This window comes from Carassius gibelio, chromosome B4 (genome assembly GCF_023724105.1).
Source record: "Carassius gibelio isolate Cgi1373 ecotype wild population from Czech Republic chromosome B4, carGib1.2-hapl.c, whole genome shotgun sequence".
Taxonomy (NCBI): domain Eukaryota; kingdom Metazoa; phylum Chordata; class Actinopteri; order Cypriniformes; family Cyprinidae; genus Carassius; species Carassius gibelio.
The window spans coordinates 13839761-13858007 of NC_068399.1; the positions used below are offsets into that span (position 1 = coordinate 13839761).

Below are 18247 nucleotides of genomic sequence, written 5' to 3' on the forward strand. Positions count from 1 at the left end.
AAACCACAATTTTAAAGCTAAATCGCCTATTTAGGGTGGTTTTGAGTTTCTATGTGCAAATTTGTGAGCGTGTGTGTGTTCAGATGCCAAATTAAACATCCCACTGAGCTGTGTGTGTGTTTGGCATTCCATGGTCCATGAATTGATTCAATATGCCCTAAACCTATTTTGACAATTTCGAGCCACTCAAAGCAGATCATAAGAAAGCTGACAGAGTAACCTTTTCCTCACCTCATGCCCAGTCTTTGTACCCATTAAAAATCTGCCTTCCCTTAGAACAACACAGAGTTTTAATAAACGCTTTGTGGCACTGCCAGCTCTGCTCCTCTAGATACTTTGATGTGTGATGTGTGGCGAGAACTCAGACCTTAAACACTTCCAGCTCCTCCAGGATTAGATCCTCATCCAGAGAGCCGTTTGACGGCAGAACCACGACCTTCTGTACCGTGCCTTTATCTGTGAGCAGAATATCAGAACATCAGGAGAGCATTGGACAGTCTGGAAAGCAAAAACAACTTTGATAATGTGGTGGGCTTTTGAACTGCTTATGAACTTTCCATCAGTCTTCGATTTTCTCTTTTAAATCTTTTAGCTTGTGTGTGTGTGTGTTTGTGTGTCTAGGTTGGTTTATGATGTTGTTGAGCATCTGTTCTGAGAGACAGTTCTGCAAACTAGACTTCAGAGGAAAATGTGTTGTTGCCAAGGTGTTCTGGGTTGTTGCTAGGTGATTTTTATTTACGTCAAAAGAGCCCACCATCTAGTCCCTAGATATGGCCTGTGGCCCTACTTCAATACAAGTCTAAGCATTTTTAGGGTTTTTTGCCATCTGCCTGGTGGAAATAATTTATTGGATATCTTAAACCGTAGAAACATTGAGTGATGAGTTTGATGGCATTAGCAGCTTATGAACATTAAGTGTCAAGCTCATCCATTCTGTGAGGTCATGATAGGTGTGTATATTTAGCTCCAGATCCTCAGAGAGAAGGACGATGGAGAATTCAGCTCAATCTCTGGAAATTCCCATTTTAAATAGCCAACATTTCTAGACGAAACCCTGCCAAGGAGCAGACAGGCCACTCCGCACAATGCTCCTGGCTTTCCGTCAGGAATTTTGATCGGCAAATACAAACAGCTGTGATTTTGATTTCTCTCCAAACGTCCCTATCCCCGTTCCCTAGTAACCGCTGAGCCTGTCTGCTGTCGTGTCTCTGAGTCTGTTCTCAGAGAAACACACACACACACACACGCTTTCTTTCTTTCATTCTTCCATCGCCATCACAGAAGTTAATACCGTGTCTTGTGCTGCGACACAGCAGGAATCATAATATCTCCCATTTAAGTGATACAGAAGAGAGAGAGATGTTTTCAGTATGTTAAAGATGATTAGATGATGATATTTGTGCAGCTGGTGTAGACTCTCTGCCCTCTAGTGGCAGACGGATTTATGTCTGAATGATGGTATATACTATATACTATATAGAACAACTATTTTTAAAATTAAATTTTATATTATTGTATTGTATATACTTTACAGTAGTGAAAACATTTCCCACAATATTTTTGCTTGTGACAGCTAAAGATCATTTTTAAGAAATATTATTTATTTAAGCATTATAATCAAATTACTATTAAATACTTAATCATAATAATAATAATAATTTGAATATGAATTGTATATGGACTTTTTGTCTCGCAATTCTGACACCTTTTCTTAATTCTATGATACAAATTCCAACCTTTTCTGTCAGAACTGCGTTATATGAACTTTTAAAAACCGTTCTGAGAAATAAAGTTCAAATTGTGAGATACAAGCTATGTCAGTCTTTTTCCTCTTCACAATTCTGAGGAAAAAAGTCACAACTGCAAGATTAAGACTCACTATTCGGAGAAAGTTAGAATTGCGAGTTTATATCTTGCAATTCTGAATTGATTTCTCACATTCACGAGTTTGTGTAACGCAATTCTGACTTAATTTCTCGCGATTGCGAGTTTATATCAAAATCCTGCAAATTTTGACTTTTTATATCTTGCAATTGTGAGTTTATATCACATAATTCTTAATTGATCAAGATTGCGATCATGCAAGTGTGAGCGGAAAAAAAGATGGGAATTTTGAGAAGTTATTATAAAGCAATTACCTTTTTTAATTTTTATTCAGTGGCAGAAATCGGCCTTCCATTAGAATTATACAAAACTTTTAAAGTAAAATAATAAATATAAATATAATACAATTCAAATATTGTTAAGTCATCCTGTGGCCCCCTTGGGAGTTTGAAGTTTGTTGGACCATGGCCCCCTTACTGAGAATCACTGCTTTAAAATATAGTTAGTATAGGGGGAAATGGGACATGTTGCAGGCCAGATTCAAGCCTGCACCACCCACCAAAGCTCAATGGTTGATTAGCATGTAAGCTAACTGCTGCAATGTGTCTCCTAAAACGCAATTGGAAAAACAGATGAAGATAAGATTATATTGATATGGTATTTTATATAAGATCATAAGGAACATGGCTCTGGTATGTTTTGTATAATGTGAACTGTATGTTATGGTATGAAGCGGTATAACAGTCGAGTGCGTGCTTACTGCCATAATTTAATAAAGTGCAGTATAATTTTAAATTATTTTAAGTGAAATATAATTTAACTGACAAATCACTTTCAGTAAAATGTTATCAGTCAGGAAAACAAATTCCAACTTTTCTGCCTTTCTCATTTTTAAGTGGAAAGAGCTGTTTAGTCTGTTGAAGAGGTCAACAGGCAGTCAAGCAAAGCTAAGTGTTCCAGCTCCTTCCATAAACAGATTACATGAGGTGGTTGTTGAAATATATTGTGGAACATTTGAACTGGCGGTTGTGACTCGGTCTGGTTTCATTTTTAGAATGGTCATTTATTTTTCTTAAGATTTGTCATAATGCGGGGTTTTACCTGTGCCCAGGAATAGAACCTGGTAGTGTCCGTCCACAGCAGTGACCTGGTCCACAGCTATAGAGGTGTATTTATAATCGGCATGTGTCCGCACCACCAGAGGTTTCCTTCCGACTGGGTAGATGGGGTTAAACATGACGGGGTGATTCCTCACGAACGTCACCACATCATCTGGAAACTCTTTAGTGCTCTGGGTATGAGGGGTGAACGCGCCACCAGGACACTGACAGGAAGAGGAGAAAACGGTTTAAAGCTTAGACAATCGTGCTGTAGATTATGAAAGCTTTATCACATCAATTAGGTCTTTTTGTCACTCAAACTAAAACCTAATATTAGTTTCTGAGTCTTTGTCTCAAGCGAATGTGGACACATAATAATAATAATAATAATAATAATAATAATAATAATAATAATAATAATAGTTTAGTGTTGCATTAATAAAATTACACCATTCTATATTTTTTTATGGAAAATATTATTAAAGATTCTCATCTCATCATTTATTTGACAAATAAGTGACCATAAAAAGTCTTTCCAACAGGGGATAGACCTTAAACTACAAATTTCATGTAAATACTAAACTGGAAAAAATGCTATATTTAAATAGTTTTGTTATATATTATTTTATATTAAATTGTTTTGGTAAAATTATCATATCTAAAAATATATCTCTTCTTCTAAGATAGAAGTTATTCTGATAATCCAAAACAGAAGCCAAATCTACCAATTCATGTCATTGAAAAAACGTATAAATACAAAATTTTTATTAAATGAATAAATGGCAATAAACGATATATTTAAGAAATATTTGTAAAATAATAAATACATATTTATAAACAGTAGTATGGTAATATTCTATATAGTAAAATATTGTTTAAAATGATCACATATGCATAAACATTTTTTTTAATTACCTTAATTATAAGCTTTTGTAACCACGGATTGACCAGAAAATAATGAGTGCAAATACTTAATCGATAACTCAACTTGAAAAACTATATTTTAGATTATATTATTCAAATAGTACTATTCTATATAATTTTGGTAAAATATTATTAAAAGGCATCACAAAAATGAACTTGAAATATAAGCCTCACAGAGGATAGACCAGAAATAAAATGATTATTTCGGGAAACATTTCTCACCTACAATTATTTGTCTTTCAACTAAACTGTGTAAATTGCAAATATTTACTTCGTTTAATGGTGTTATAAACAGAGTGACTGTACCAAGGCAGGACATGAATGTGTGTGACTCACAGTTCCCGGTCGTGGGTATGGGATCCGGCCCTGGAAAGCCACCCACTGGAAGCTGGGTCCTTCCCTGTGCGCGAACGGTCCGTTAAAGACCGTCAGGATGTCGGCCATGTTGTACACACAGACAGCAGAACCTCTGAACACAGAACTGGATGAAATAAAACAAAACACACAGAGCTATTTAACATGAAGCAAAAGACAGTCGTGCACTTCCTTTCTAAGCATTTGGATGGAAGGGATGATGTAACATGGTTACACTGGAGACTCAATCCTCAGAGAGAAAAATGCCACATAAAGGAAAGGGGACACCACTTTGGTTACACTCTGGGATGAAGTGTGGTTTGGCTGGACATCCTAGATTTTTATCAGACAGCAAGACAAAGAATTTCTTTGTTTGGTCACAAAACAAAGGGAAAGAGACTAAATATGATGATTAATAACAGAGCATGGCACGGACAAAGAAGCTGTCGCTGTTTGGATTGGCCTCATTAGGAAAACCACACCGATTTAACGTGGATGGAGAATGAACCACGGCTCTGAAACCTTGACCGAAATCTCACCTCATTTAACCACAACTCACGTACACACACGCCCGACATACACTCGTTCAAACCCACCATAACAAACATATCTGAACTCTTTCACCTAAACAATGAGATAATCAATGAAGAGCATCTTTCTCTTGAGGAAGAAAAAAACAACAACTCAAAAAGACATTTCAACCTCTTAAACTTTGCTAGAATCAAATGAACATTTCTTATCCAGTACTTCAAAAGTAAAATGATTGGAGTTACGCTTGTTGGTAGTGTCCAAATGTGCCGTTACTTTATAATCATTTTTAAAAGGGACATTTTTAGGGGCACTTTGGACCTTTCTCTAGTTCCCTTTCTCTAGTAGATTCGCGTTTTCAAAGGAGGAGTTTGGAAAAATTCATTGCTGAGCAAATAGTTTGGTAGTCGTTGAGCAAGTAAAAAAAAAATGCATATAAGACAATGAAAGCGTTTTATTTTTTTATTTTTACTTGCATGTCAACCTGTTGTTGGGGACTCCCAAAACCAAAATATGAACTTTTCATTATCCATAATAGGGGCACTTAAAAAATAAATAAAATCACGCTGCATATTACACACTTTCTTGCTGCGTGACTGGCCAATTTAAATGATTCAGACCACCCAGATGTCCGTTTCATCACGGTGAAAAGCTGTCGGATGAACTAAAATTAGATATTTGTTTGTAAAGGAGTGACCGTTCCCTTCCTTTACCGCCTTCAGGTGTGATCACATTGTCCCAGAAACCCAGTCATCCCCTCCGCTCCAACCCTGTCTGACCTATACTTGGGAAATACACACACAAACATGCGCACGCATATACACACACATTAACAGTAAGCTCGGTATTGCTATTGGCTTTACCTTGTAGAGGTGAAAACTCCAAAGATGAGGAGGCCCTTTGGGTGGTCCGTCTCCAATAAAAACACATTCTCTGGAAGGAAGGAGACAAACACTCACTCAATAGCTGAACATCTGTCCCACAACATTGTTACACGGTTCTAGCTTGACCTAACGAGAATAAAACAGGTGCACGCGTGTAAATTCATCACAAGCTTTAACCCTCCAGTGTAAACGGTTTGTGCTGAGTGTTTTATGATCGTAAAAGGATTTTAATGAGGTGAAAAGCTAGACCCGTTGTTGGATACTGACAAACACCAGTTCATGGTTAATGACCAGTAATTATAGAAAGCTGTTTAACTAGAATGTGAAATTTGTAAGGCTTTTGATGGAGTGCTTTGGGTTAAATACAGGTTAAGAACTAACAACACCGTATCTAATTAGGGTACAATGGGTTAAATGCCCCTTGGGATTTTTTTCTAGTCCTAATATATATATATGGCAGTCAAATAAAATGTATATCTTGTTGCTGAATACAAATACAGAAAATATATGCATTGTATAAAAATAAATTTGTTTTTATTTTAACAATTTTAATTATAAAGGCAGCCTTTATATCGACTGGTACCGCTTGGGTACTTTATTTTAGTGATAAACATTATCAGAATATTTGAAGTCTTTTGATGTCTAAGATTTTTTTTTTTTTTTAATTTTCGGTAACATTCGGTGTGGATTAGATTACAGTATTTGTAACTAGATGTACTTTAATAACAATATATAACAATAGGAGTCTATGCAATGACCCCATTTACTGTAGATTTTGATGAGATGAGGAAATATATATATATATATTTTCAAATCTAGAAAACAGCAGAAATTCTTGAGTGAAGTGTAGGGTTAGGGGATATTAAATACAGTTTAGACGGTATAAAAACTATTGCATTTTGGCAATATCCCCATAAAACTTGGAAACTCAATGAGTGTGCGTGTGTGTGTGTGTGCGCTCTTGTTTTTGTGACATATCGGAACATAACTCTGTATAATGACATGGGTATGACACAGGTCTTACAAGGAGAGGGTGACTTATGAGGACATGACCTATTCAAAACGCTTCTAAACCACACAGAATGAGTTTTTTTTTTTTTTTTTAAAGTAAAAATGCACAAAGTTTCCTGTGAGGGTAAGGGTTGGTGAAGGGTGATAGAATATACAGTTTAGTACAGTATAAAAACCATTACGCCTATGGGATGTCCCCACTTTTCACAAAAACAAACGTGTGTGTGTGTGTGGTCTCACCGAGCTCATCAAAGTGGGTCTCTGTACCGTCCTCCTCTAGAACCGAACAAACCAGACGAGCCTTCAGAAATGTGGTCCACTTGTTCACCAGACTGCGTTGACCACCAGTGTCATTCTAAATAGAATGTACAACGACTTAAAATAAATCATTAATACATTTATATATTATATGGTTCATATTAATGATGTTATTGTTTAAAAAACTTATCAAATTCCTAAAAAAAAAAAAGTACCTCCCCTGAACACGATTGACATGATACTCAAACACACAAACTTACAGGGCAGACTCGAGCCACCATAGCGTGGATGTTCTTAGTGTTTCCACTACTGTCCGTCAGTCTCTCACGCAGGAAGAAGTAAAGCTTGGCGTCGTTTGGGTCTGAGCCGTCAGGAATCAAGTGTGCATCGATGAACACTGGCTCTAGTCAAAATAGAAGAACAACTACAGCTTAAACACTCAATTTGCTCTACGTCAACCACAAAAGAGAAATAAGTATAATTTCATGCCTGAAGAATCAAACATCTCTGCATGGTGCTAATGCCTAAGTTTATATGAAACACAATACAGCTGCTGGTAAACTGAATGAAGAAAATCTCTCTCACAGATCCAGGCCTAATATGCGTTTCATTGTGTATATTTGGATTGTATCACACAAAACATAATGTGACCTTGAGAGAACCGTTATGCATGTACAATATGTTTTCATTTTCCTGGTGGAATCATCGTAAACCGATACTGAGTCTATCCTGTCTTCAGCTATTTCCTTTGACGTGGGCAAAGATGGTTTTTACTTCGTGGTTTGTTTATTATTAGACTGAAATGGCATGGAACATGAACATGTAATTTAATGCGCCACATAAATAATTATTTGTAGCTTCAAGAAAACATCATGCACAATTTTCTGACAGAATCGTCATAATAATGCAGATGGATCAAATAAAATGTAGGGTTTGTACCGCTCAGCCATTTGGAGTTATGTTGGTCCGTCCTCACAGCGTTCCTTGTGGTCAGGCTCCTGAAGATGGCCGCGTCTGTCCCCATGAAGTCAATGTACATGCCAGAGAACAGCTCCTGATCTAACCACAAACAGAAACGGGTCCTACAGATTTAGCATGTTCAGTGAAAATCTTTTCACAATTATATGACATTACATTACATTAGATTGTCATTTAGCAGACACTTTTTATTGTGCTAGATGTGGATTTTATCTTCTCAGATGAATAGTAAGGTTGGGGAATTAAACTAGGAAAGACAATAGATTAGAAAAGTTATCAGGATTAATTTTATGTAGTTAATGGTTTTTAATTGTGAAATGTGGTTTCATATTCAGTTATTAATTAATAGTAGTGCTGCCAAACGATTTATCGCGATTAATCGCATCCAAAATAAGTTTGCATAATATATGTATGTGTGCTGTGTATATATAAATACACACACATGCACGTATATATTTCAGAAAAATTGTTTATATATTAAATATATGTATTTATAACATAAAGAACATGAATATAAATATAGATGTGAATACATGTAAATATTTTCAAAATATGGGTGTGTATTTATATATACATAATAAATATATATGCAAACAAAAAATACAAATACATTTCTGGAAATAAGTTTTAATAAATTCAGTTCCTCATTTTAAATCTATTGATGTGGATGGAAATTAAATAAATAATTAAATAATATAACTTTTCCATGTGTAAAATGTTTTTGCTTTAACATTTCTATGAATTTGCAGCGTCTATAATATTGTAATTCAATGTTATTAAAATTGCACTCTAAAAGAGGAAGTATAAATGATTTTGCTTGTGTTAAATGTCCCTTTCTGGCTATTGATTTATGAATCAATTACCCATAAAAAATAGAACTTATTTTCCAATGATTGCTTCACTGTGTTCACCAATCTGTTCCAGTTGTGTTTTATTAATCTCACTGAACAGATCGAAACTATTATGATGTCAACTTTAATAAATGCATTAATGTACTGTAGTTAAAACGTTTTTAAACATTTACTTATATGCGTTAACACTTTAAACTTTGACAACCCTGTTTAAAATACATTTTGTAAGCACACTGCATATAACGTATAAAAAAATGGCTAAAACACATCTGTCTGTTAAATACGAGATCTACGGATTTATTGTGGCTGTACATTTCTCTGCAGTGCGCTTTACTAATGACCTGCTCAAGTCTCCATTCCCCAAATCTCTCCTTCCTTTCATCAGTGCACTACTCTATCACTTCATCACTCCATATTGCTGGGCCCTGGGGTCGACGTGTGGATGGGGGCCAAGTGTATGATGGAAATTGTCAGACGGACATCAGACTGAGAAAGCTGTAGGCGATCAAGTCAAGGACCGTCAGTCTTTGATGGCGTCTAGACAGTTAGGAACTGTTCTACTTAATGGAATAACCACTTAAAACTTTCTCTTACATACAGATGACTCAACAATGACCTATAATTTATATTTAGGTATACGTGTGTGCGTTTGTTTTTGTTTTTGTAGGTGAGTTTGTGTGACACATGCAATTAGTTCTTATGAAGAAAAACTGGGAGATGATGGCATGTGTGTTTCTGGGTAATTATAGTTAATTCAAATTAAAGCGTTAAAAAGGGAAATTGAAGTAAACCATAAATTTTACATGAAATGATAGTTGCCAAGGATACATTTTTTGTTTTCATTTAGTTTAACATTCCGCTAGAAGACCTTAACTAAAAATAAAATAATAATTTGAATAATAATACAAAAATGAATACACATTTAAGGAAAAATAATGACAAAAAAACGATTTGCAAACTATAATAGCGTTTCAGTGGTACTTAAATAACATTGCTGTGTTAATGTAGCAGTTGTAATGGCTCTCTGGTGTGTGAAAGCATGAATGTGTGTGTAATTTAGCCCATTGGATGTGTCAACAGCAACCCAACACCAGCTAGCCAATTACAGATCAAAGGATTATGGAGGTGGCACTGAGTGACCCAAAGTTGTCACGTCAGAAGGGGCCAGACAGCCACAAAATGTGGGTGTTTTTATGACACTATGGGGTCATGAACAATGAGATCATAGAGAAAGTCTTATAGTACGTGTCCGAGACAAAATGGCACCTGTGGATAAAGACACAAAAGACAGCAGCACTTACTGAGCATGACTGAGACGGTGTTGACTTGTGGGTTAAACGAGCATCTTCCTTTCCCTGACTCTGCTCGGGAAGAGATTTGGAAGACTTGCTCCTGCCAATGACACCAAAAACACAAAATCTCTCATTTCACCCAAACTATTACTGTGATATCAACAATTTCAGATAAACCTGTCCCTAAATGGCACACAAAACCAAAATGGACTTAGTCCCTATATGTTGGTCTTTCCCTGTTTAAGTGGGCTGTTTTTGCCAAGAATAAGCTGCAAAGTTGACTTCTTCTAATCAAATCATATGCTTTATAAATATATATGACTGACATATGCTGTTATCATTGTATCCCATTTACCATCATCAAATCTATTCTCAACTTTCAGCTTGATCCGGAATGTTTCGCAGCCAATCTATATAAAAAGATTTCTGAGTAATTTCCTAGCACTCATTAGTGCAGTGGTTCTGGCTTTTTTCTGATTGGTTGGACAGACTTGCTCGAAGGCTTCCAGGTTTCCGACTATCAGACCAGTCTATCCTCTCCTTTGGTTTCATGATGTTGGCCAGTTACATGAAGTGAGAGAAACCAGAGACGTAGAGAGCCTCCATCAGGACATACAGCCACTGGTGGGGGATCTTCTAATTTGTCATGGGAAGCATGTATTCATTAACTAATATATTGGCCCTTTACATCACACACAACTATAGGCAAAGATGTGAATCACATGGTGACTCCAGGGTGGCCCAGTCATTGTTGTCACAAAACTACTCTGCACACTTTTAAAGGTTACAGGTCACCCTATTGCAGTTTTCTTCTTCTGTTATAGTCCAGCTGGTGTGCAGCCAAGAGAGATGGACACAGACAGAGGATTGAGAGAGGAAAATGCTTTTCAAACAAAAAAGAATTATAGAAAACAAGCTGTTGGACTCCGAATGACTAGTAGGGCTGCTTCTTGTCTAATCTGGCCTCGCCCTGTCTCTTCTGTAGTATTTTTTTCCTTTATTTTGTTTCATATAATCTGCTCTCATCTCATTTAGTTTTGTCTTGTTTTGTCTCATCTCATCCAGTTTTGTTTTGTCTCATCACGTCTCATCTGCTCTCATCTCATCTAGTTTTGTCTTGTTTTGTCTCATCCAGTTTTGTTTTGTCTCATCACGTCTCATCTGCTCTCATCTCATCTAGTTTTGTCTTGTTTTGTCTCATCCAGTTTTGTTTTGTCTCATCACGTCTCATCTGCTCTCATCTCATCTAGTTTTGTCTTGTTTTGTCTCATCCAGTTTTGTTTTGTCATCACATCTCGTCTGCTCTCATCTCATCTAGTTTTGTCTTGTTTTGTCTTCTCATCTCATCCAGTTTTGTTTGGTCTCATCACATCTCGTCTGCTCTCATCTCATCTAGTTTTGTCTTTTTGTCTCATCTCATCCAGTTTTGTTTGGTCTCATTACGTCTCATCTTCTCTCATCTCATTTAGTTTTGTCTTTTTGTCTCATCTCATCCAGTTTTGTTTTGTCTCATCACGTCTCATCTGCTCTCATCTCATCTAGTTTTGTCTTGTTTTGTCTCATCCAGTTTTGTTTTGTCATCACATCTTGTCTGCTCTCATCTCATCTAGTTTTGTCTTGTTTTGTCTTCTCAACTCATCCAGTTTTGTTTGGTCTCATCACATCTCGTCTGCTCTCATCTCATCTAGTCTTTTTGTCTCATCTCATCCAGTTTTGTTTGGTCTCATCACGTCTCATCTGCTCTCATCTCATCTAGTTTTGTCTTGTTTTGTCTCATCTCATCCAGTTTTGTTTTGTCTCATCACATCTCGTCTGCTCTCATCTCATCTAGTTTTGTCTTTTTGTCTCATCCAGTTTTGTTTTGTCTCATCACATCTCGTCTGCTCTAATCTCATCTTGTTTTGTCTTCTCTCTCTCATCCAGTTTTGTTTGGTCTCATCACGTCTCATCTGCTCTCATCTCATTTAGTTTTGTCTTTTTGTCTCATCTCATCCAGTTTTGTTTTGTCTCATCACATCTCATCTGCTCTCATCTCATCTAGTTTTGTCTTGTTTTGTCTTCTCATCACATCTAGTTTTGTCTTGTTTTGTCTCATCTCATCCAGTTTTGTTTTGTCTCATCACATCTCGTCTGCTCTCATCTCATCTAGTTTTGTCTTTTTGTCTCATCCAGTTTTGTTTTGTCTCATCACGTCTCATCTGCTCTCATCTCATCTAGTTTTGCCTTTTTGTCTCATCTCATCTCATCTCACCTCACCTAGTTCTGTTTTATTTTGTCTAGTCTCATATCACTTTATCTCCTCTCGGTTCTCATCTATCGCCTCATTTTCTCTTCTAACTCTTCTCGTTTTGATAATCTTTACTCATCTCATCTAAATTTCTTCTCTTTTAAACTTTATGTATTCCCATCTTGTGTAGCAGCTTGTCAGCTCTCATCCTATCCCATCTGGTCCTCATTTTTTCTCGTCTCATCTCATCTTGCCTGTCCTTATCTCGTCTCTTGTCTTGCCTTGTTTTGTTTCATCTTGCTGTGTCTCTTTACTTTATTTCTTCTCTTGCTTTCTAAGGTCTTCTCATTTCATGAAATCGTCTCATTTTGTAAATTCCCTCATCTCATTTTATCTCATCTAATCTAATTCTCCTTTAACTTTTTATTATGTATTCCCATCTCATGTCATCTCATCTGGTTCTCATTTATTTTTTGTCTCATCTCATCCCACCTGTCCTTATCTTGTCTTTTATTTCATCTTATCTCATTTTGTCTCAACATATCTCTTCCCTTTACTACTTATTTTTCTCTTCTATTATCATTTTAATCTTATCTTGTGTTTAACATTAAAGTTTACTGTTTTTCTCACTCTTTTAAACTCTATCTAACCTTATTCCCATGCTGGTGCAAATTGTCATGAGCTTTTTAAAGGATGTATGTTGAACTTTACAACTCAACAGTAGATTAAACACTTTTTTTTTTACCATGGAAATGGGAGCAATATGGGCCTACTGTCCATTTCCTAGTCCAGCATTTTAGAATTCTGAAACAAATGTAGTAAAATGAAGGTGAAACTGGACTAAATCAGCCTCAGTCTGACTGCTTTTCATTAGTGAGTGTAAACTGACCTCAGGACGCCTGCCACGGTTAACATATGCACACACTGGGCTGTAGGCTCCACTGCCGCAGATGAACAGATGAGTCCTGTTATAAGGCTGAATCACTCGTAAGAAGTTTCCACATCCATGCTGAGGAGAACAAAAGAGATAGATAATTGTTTTCATTCCTAAAAGTTATACTAAAATCTATTTTAATGTAATTTTAAAGTCATTCGGTGCTACATAATTCTATTAGCAAGCTGATTCGCTCTCTTCTTTCATTTTGAAAAAAGACAATGCCAATTAAAATTATGACAATTTATTTTGTTCCAGACCTGTAATTGAGGAAATAAAAGTGTATATAGGTCAGGAATTTAAGGCCTAGCTTAGAATACAGGAATCCCAAACTAAAGTGGACGCCAAACCGACTGCACATGATCCAGTCCTAAGAAAGAGTGAGAGAGGGATGAGTACAGAAAGAAAAGAAGCGCCAGGGGAGCAGTTAGGAACTTGGCAAAGTGTGTCAAAACAGCAGCTGCATGAGCTCTCGGTTAGCATGTGCGCACGCAGGTCCTTCAAGAGCAACTCCAGAAAAATAACAGCAATTCCAATAGCACACACCCAACCATCCACTCCTCCCCTTGATCTCTTTCACATGTTTGTCATTACTAGTTCTGTGGCACATATCAACATTATCCTCTTCTGGCTTGTATTCACTACTAGATTTATGGTATGTAACCTTTTTCTTCCGCAAAGGCAAAAAGACATCTTGACAGCTTACGGTTCACGTACAGATCAGGAAGAATGAACAAGAAAGAGCTCCATAAACACGTCTTAATATCATTTACAGCTCTCTTAAATAAACCCCTCAGTCTTTCCCAAATGATGCAGATGGATTCGGATGATGTGAGGTCATGCGCTGCCGCTCCTGTGGCTACAGGTCCTGTCAGGGGAGAGGGATGGGGTATACCCCTGTGAGGGGTGAAAACCTGACAACCTGACAAGAGGCAGTGCTGCAGATCCGTAGATACAAATAAAACGTCCAAGGAAATGTGTGGCACAGACCCTATAGTTTAAACACAGAGGAAAACAGACTGTAGGAAAGGCTCAAACACAAATATTTGTCAGAAGCAACTCTGCAGAAGCTGCATATATCACCATTTGACACGGTGCTCTGTACCCCCGCTTTTTTCTTCTTCTTTTTATTAGTGAAATATTACCCAGATATTTTTCGCAGGATTCACCTTGATACTATACACATCCATAGTGTGCAGTAAATTTAAACTGAGCAATGAACATTAAATGGTTAATTTTTTTTTTCAATAATCTCAATGTTAAGAAATCCAACGATTTCGAAATTCTACATTTGCTCTATTTTCCAGTTACATGCAATTAAAATATACAATACCTAATTTCATATTTGAGGGCAGTGCACGTGTAAATGAGTGCCTTTTTCATATGCACATGATCCTTTATGGTGTGGGGGGTGTGAAGTACAATATTTATCTTTAGTCAGTTGAGAACTTTGCTCCGTCCTGCATTTATTTTGTTTAAACGTGTAGTTGATGACAAAGAGAAGGTGTGATCGCCCACTGCGCTTCAGACAACATCTTTTGCTCATGGGCACTGGGGCAAGAGCCATCTGTTTCTGATCCAGCCATGACTGTGAGAAATTGGAATAATACAATTATTTTTTGAATAAACTCATGCATCTGTTCCTGATCCAGCCATGACGGTTCAAATTTGGGGACTAAACACTGATTTAAAATCAGCTCATGCTTGGTACTCTTTTGATTGATTTGGGCCAAGTTTAATTAATTGCTGTGATTGTAGGGAGAATAATGCATGTGAAAACAGCTCACTGGATGATCACTTCACCAAGCAACAGACAAACAGAAGTCGAATCAAGAATGCGTCTGCTTTCACCGTGAAACAGAGGCATAAAAGATCTGGCCAACCATTACATGCCAGGAGTTTAAAAGTGTCAATGTTCTTACTGTGGGGTCTTTGCCAGCCATCTGACACTCCTCGATCTTACTAGTGGATGCCGGCCAGAATATCTGAGAAAAAATAACAGGACAGCGATGAGAAAGTTGCAAATGTGGACAAATGAACATTAGATATAAGGTTTTTAATTTGTTTGACTGACAGATAAATACTTTTATTCAGCAAGAATGCAGTACATTGATCAAAATCATTTTTTTTTTCTGTCATCAACAGCCCCTGTCACCTTTTCATTATAAGCACATGGAGGAACACCCTGGACATTCTGTAAAATTATTCTTTTTGCAATAAATAACAACTTTAAAGCCTAGTAGTTATTTAGCAAACTTAAGCTCTTAAAATAGACACAAATCATGTTGTTTTGTACTCTGATTTAGGTGGGGCTTTTTACTGGTGAACTCGTGATTGGGGTTGAGCCCGTCGGGATAGATGGGCAGCATAAAATGCACTGGAATGTAACAAATCTCTGAAGTTTTGCCAGCCTTAGCTAGAAGAGGAAAGAAAAACTTCCATAATTTTTGCCAGTTGTGTTCAAGCTGTCTCCTCAAAAGCCAACACTGTTTAACCAAACTGCAAGTCTCCCATTAGTCAAACATGAAGGAAAGAAATGTGGTCACCATTGGTTTCTACCACTGTTGTGCTACATTTCATATTGATATACAGTAGAGAGGTTTGACTGCTCTCTTACCTTTAGCAGGGTCTGGCTGATGTTGTTGATGTCCATCGAGAGGACATGGTCTTTGCAGCCCACGTACATACGGTCTTGATCTTCGTCCATGAAGAGGATCCTATAGTCCATGGCCTTCTCAGACAACGTGTAGTGCTCAAAGGACTGGGTTTTCTGTAATTCTGTAATGCAGACACAAACATGTACTTTGCATTTGTTTACTTGCTTACTTGCTGAACCCCATTCTTATTCCAAAACACACACACACACACACTTGCTCTCACAAAGGTGTTAGGCCCTTCAACATACCATCAAAGTCTCTTTAATGAAGCCCAGACTCATGAATATTCATTGTTGTTTCTCATTAGTCATTCACTAATGTATAGAGAAGTGGAGGCCACATTGATACCCTCCTCTTCTTTTTTTTCCATTTTAACACTCGTTTTAAAACCATCCCTTCTTATTTTTCTCTTCAATGACCGGACAACTCCCTCTATTCCCAATTGAAGTCACATTTCTCTTATATACAGCCACTTTCTTTTAACGTTTCTGCTTTTCATCTTCAAATAAAGAGACGTCTGAATTAAGTACCTGCCAAATAGGTTTGTATATTCACCAAGCTGCCTATAAACACAAAACCTGTTCAATTCCCACCTTCCTTAATGGATCCAAAGACAAATAACTGCATCCATGGCTTCCCGTTTAAACCAGCACGTCCAAAGCAGCGTTGTGCAAGAATTCAAGAATGTATAATAATAAAACTAAGATACATTTAAAACATTATAGTTTAACCTAGATTAGTACATACATTAATTTTTAGAGATTTTTCGTACTTTAGTCCTGTCAACCATTCAATTTATATTCATTTTGCCATACAGCACAATCATTTTCCATCAAATTGTTTTCAGAAAATGTTATACATAAATATTAACATCAAAATTAGCCTCTATATTGAATATAATATATTGATTAATTAGGGTATTCTTAGAAATACCACCATGAAAATGACTGAAAATTAATGTCTTAAATTTAAATAAAGCACAAATTTCTGCTGGTGGCATTTTAAAGTTATAAATAATGTTAAATACATGATTTAATAAATTCTTAAATATTACCCGCTGTATCACACAAGTACCATTGCAGGCTGTATATTGTGTATTTGGCGATACACAGCCATATCGCACTGTAATATTATGTTTACACAACAGTTTTGATGGCACAAGTGTGTAAATGCATAAGAAACCACAACAGAGCATCTTTAAAAACCATCTTTTGTGGAGAACTTCTCCCACCATGGATTCAAATCTTTCAAATCTCATGTTGGCAGTTTAACAGCTTCGAATTAAAATGTAATTTTTTTTTTACAAATGTAAAATTCCGTAATTTAAAAGACATTCTAATTATTCTTAGATTTAAAGGGACTAGCTCACAAGATTAGGTGGAGATCCCCCAGGTTCTCTGAACAACATTGACAGTAGACAGCATGTCTCAGCAGACTATTATGGGATTATATTGGTGGAGAGGGCCTTGTCAAACTTGTCATTCTAATGTAGCTTTAATAAAGAGATGTGCAGAAGGCAACAGATTACATCAGCCAGGCTTCAAAGCGCCACCGATAGCATCTCAGTAAGATAAGAGTGGCGTTATTATTGCTCAAAGAACTCATCAGGGCAAAATTGAAATGAGTGCATGAGAACTAGACAGAGGGGAGTGAAGACATAACGTTGTAGAAGAAATGGTCGAGAAAGCATGTGAGGAAAGAAGTATTCAATAAAATACCTCAAAAGTGGGAGCAAAAGCAAGAAATCCCACTTCTGGTTAGGTTTCAGCAGACTAATTAGAAACATGCATCCCTCTGTAACCTCAGACAGAAATCACAAAATCCCATTTCACCCCATTCAGCTGACTCATGCCATTTAAAGACTTTCATAAAGCTTTTCTTTTTTGAATAATTGTGTAGTTAGGTGAGCCTTTCATTTCAGCACTTTTCAGCTTCTGTTTCAGGTTCTGTCCAATATAAAAATGCTGTGTTGCCCAAATGTTCAAAAGTAACTTCAGGTTAAGTGTCTTTCTTGACGTGTGTGCAGCACAAAATATTTCCCAGATGTTAAATTCTTCTTAATGGCAGCTTTTATAATGTAATAAAAGTCTTTACTCTCACTTTTGATCAATTTCATGCATCCTTCTGGAGTCAAATTCTTATTTTTTATTTAAAAAAAAGAATTTTTACTTGCCAAAATTTAAACAGTAGAGTAAATAAAGATTTAGTTTGAGTGTGTTAGGCTGACATCTGAACTGTTTATTTGTGTGCCATTGTGTAGAATATGACTTTAATATTTTCTTTCTGTCTATAATAATTCCTAATATGTATTTGAGACAGTGTTTGTTAGTCTACATGTGGGAAAGTAAAAGACAGCACAGTGGGAAACGTTCACAAGATCTTCCCATCCACAGATAAATGGACACGCGTTCCGCCTCTCAGGAGG

At 36.6% G+C, this 18247-nt stretch overlaps 1 protein-coding gene across 1 annotated transcript in view; it reads right to left on the minus strand.

The window, feature by feature from the left end:
• Positions 1 to 18247, minus strand: part of LOC127956794 (semaphorin-3C-like) — a 53827-nt gene that overhangs the window by 10282 nt on the left and 25298 nt on the right. The window contains exons 3-13 of the mRNA XM_052554993.1: positions 15783 to 15943; positions 15088 to 15150; positions 13121 to 13240; positions 10014 to 10104; positions 7823 to 7942; positions 7144 to 7286; positions 6866 to 6980; positions 5594 to 5663; positions 4185 to 4329; positions 2926 to 3148; positions 368 to 456 (exon numbers count right to left, since the gene is read on the minus strand). Of these exons, the coding sequence (XP_052410953.1) occupies positions 368 to 456; positions 2926 to 3148; positions 4185 to 4329; positions 5594 to 5663; positions 6866 to 6980; positions 7144 to 7286; positions 7823 to 7942; positions 10014 to 10104; positions 13121 to 13240; positions 15088 to 15150; positions 15783 to 15943 (1340 nt within the window). The remainder of the gene's footprint in view (positions 1 to 367; positions 457 to 2925; positions 3149 to 4184; positions 4330 to 5593; positions 5664 to 6865; positions 6981 to 7143; positions 7287 to 7822; positions 7943 to 10013; positions 10105 to 13120; positions 13241 to 15087; positions 15151 to 15782; positions 15944 to 18247) is intronic.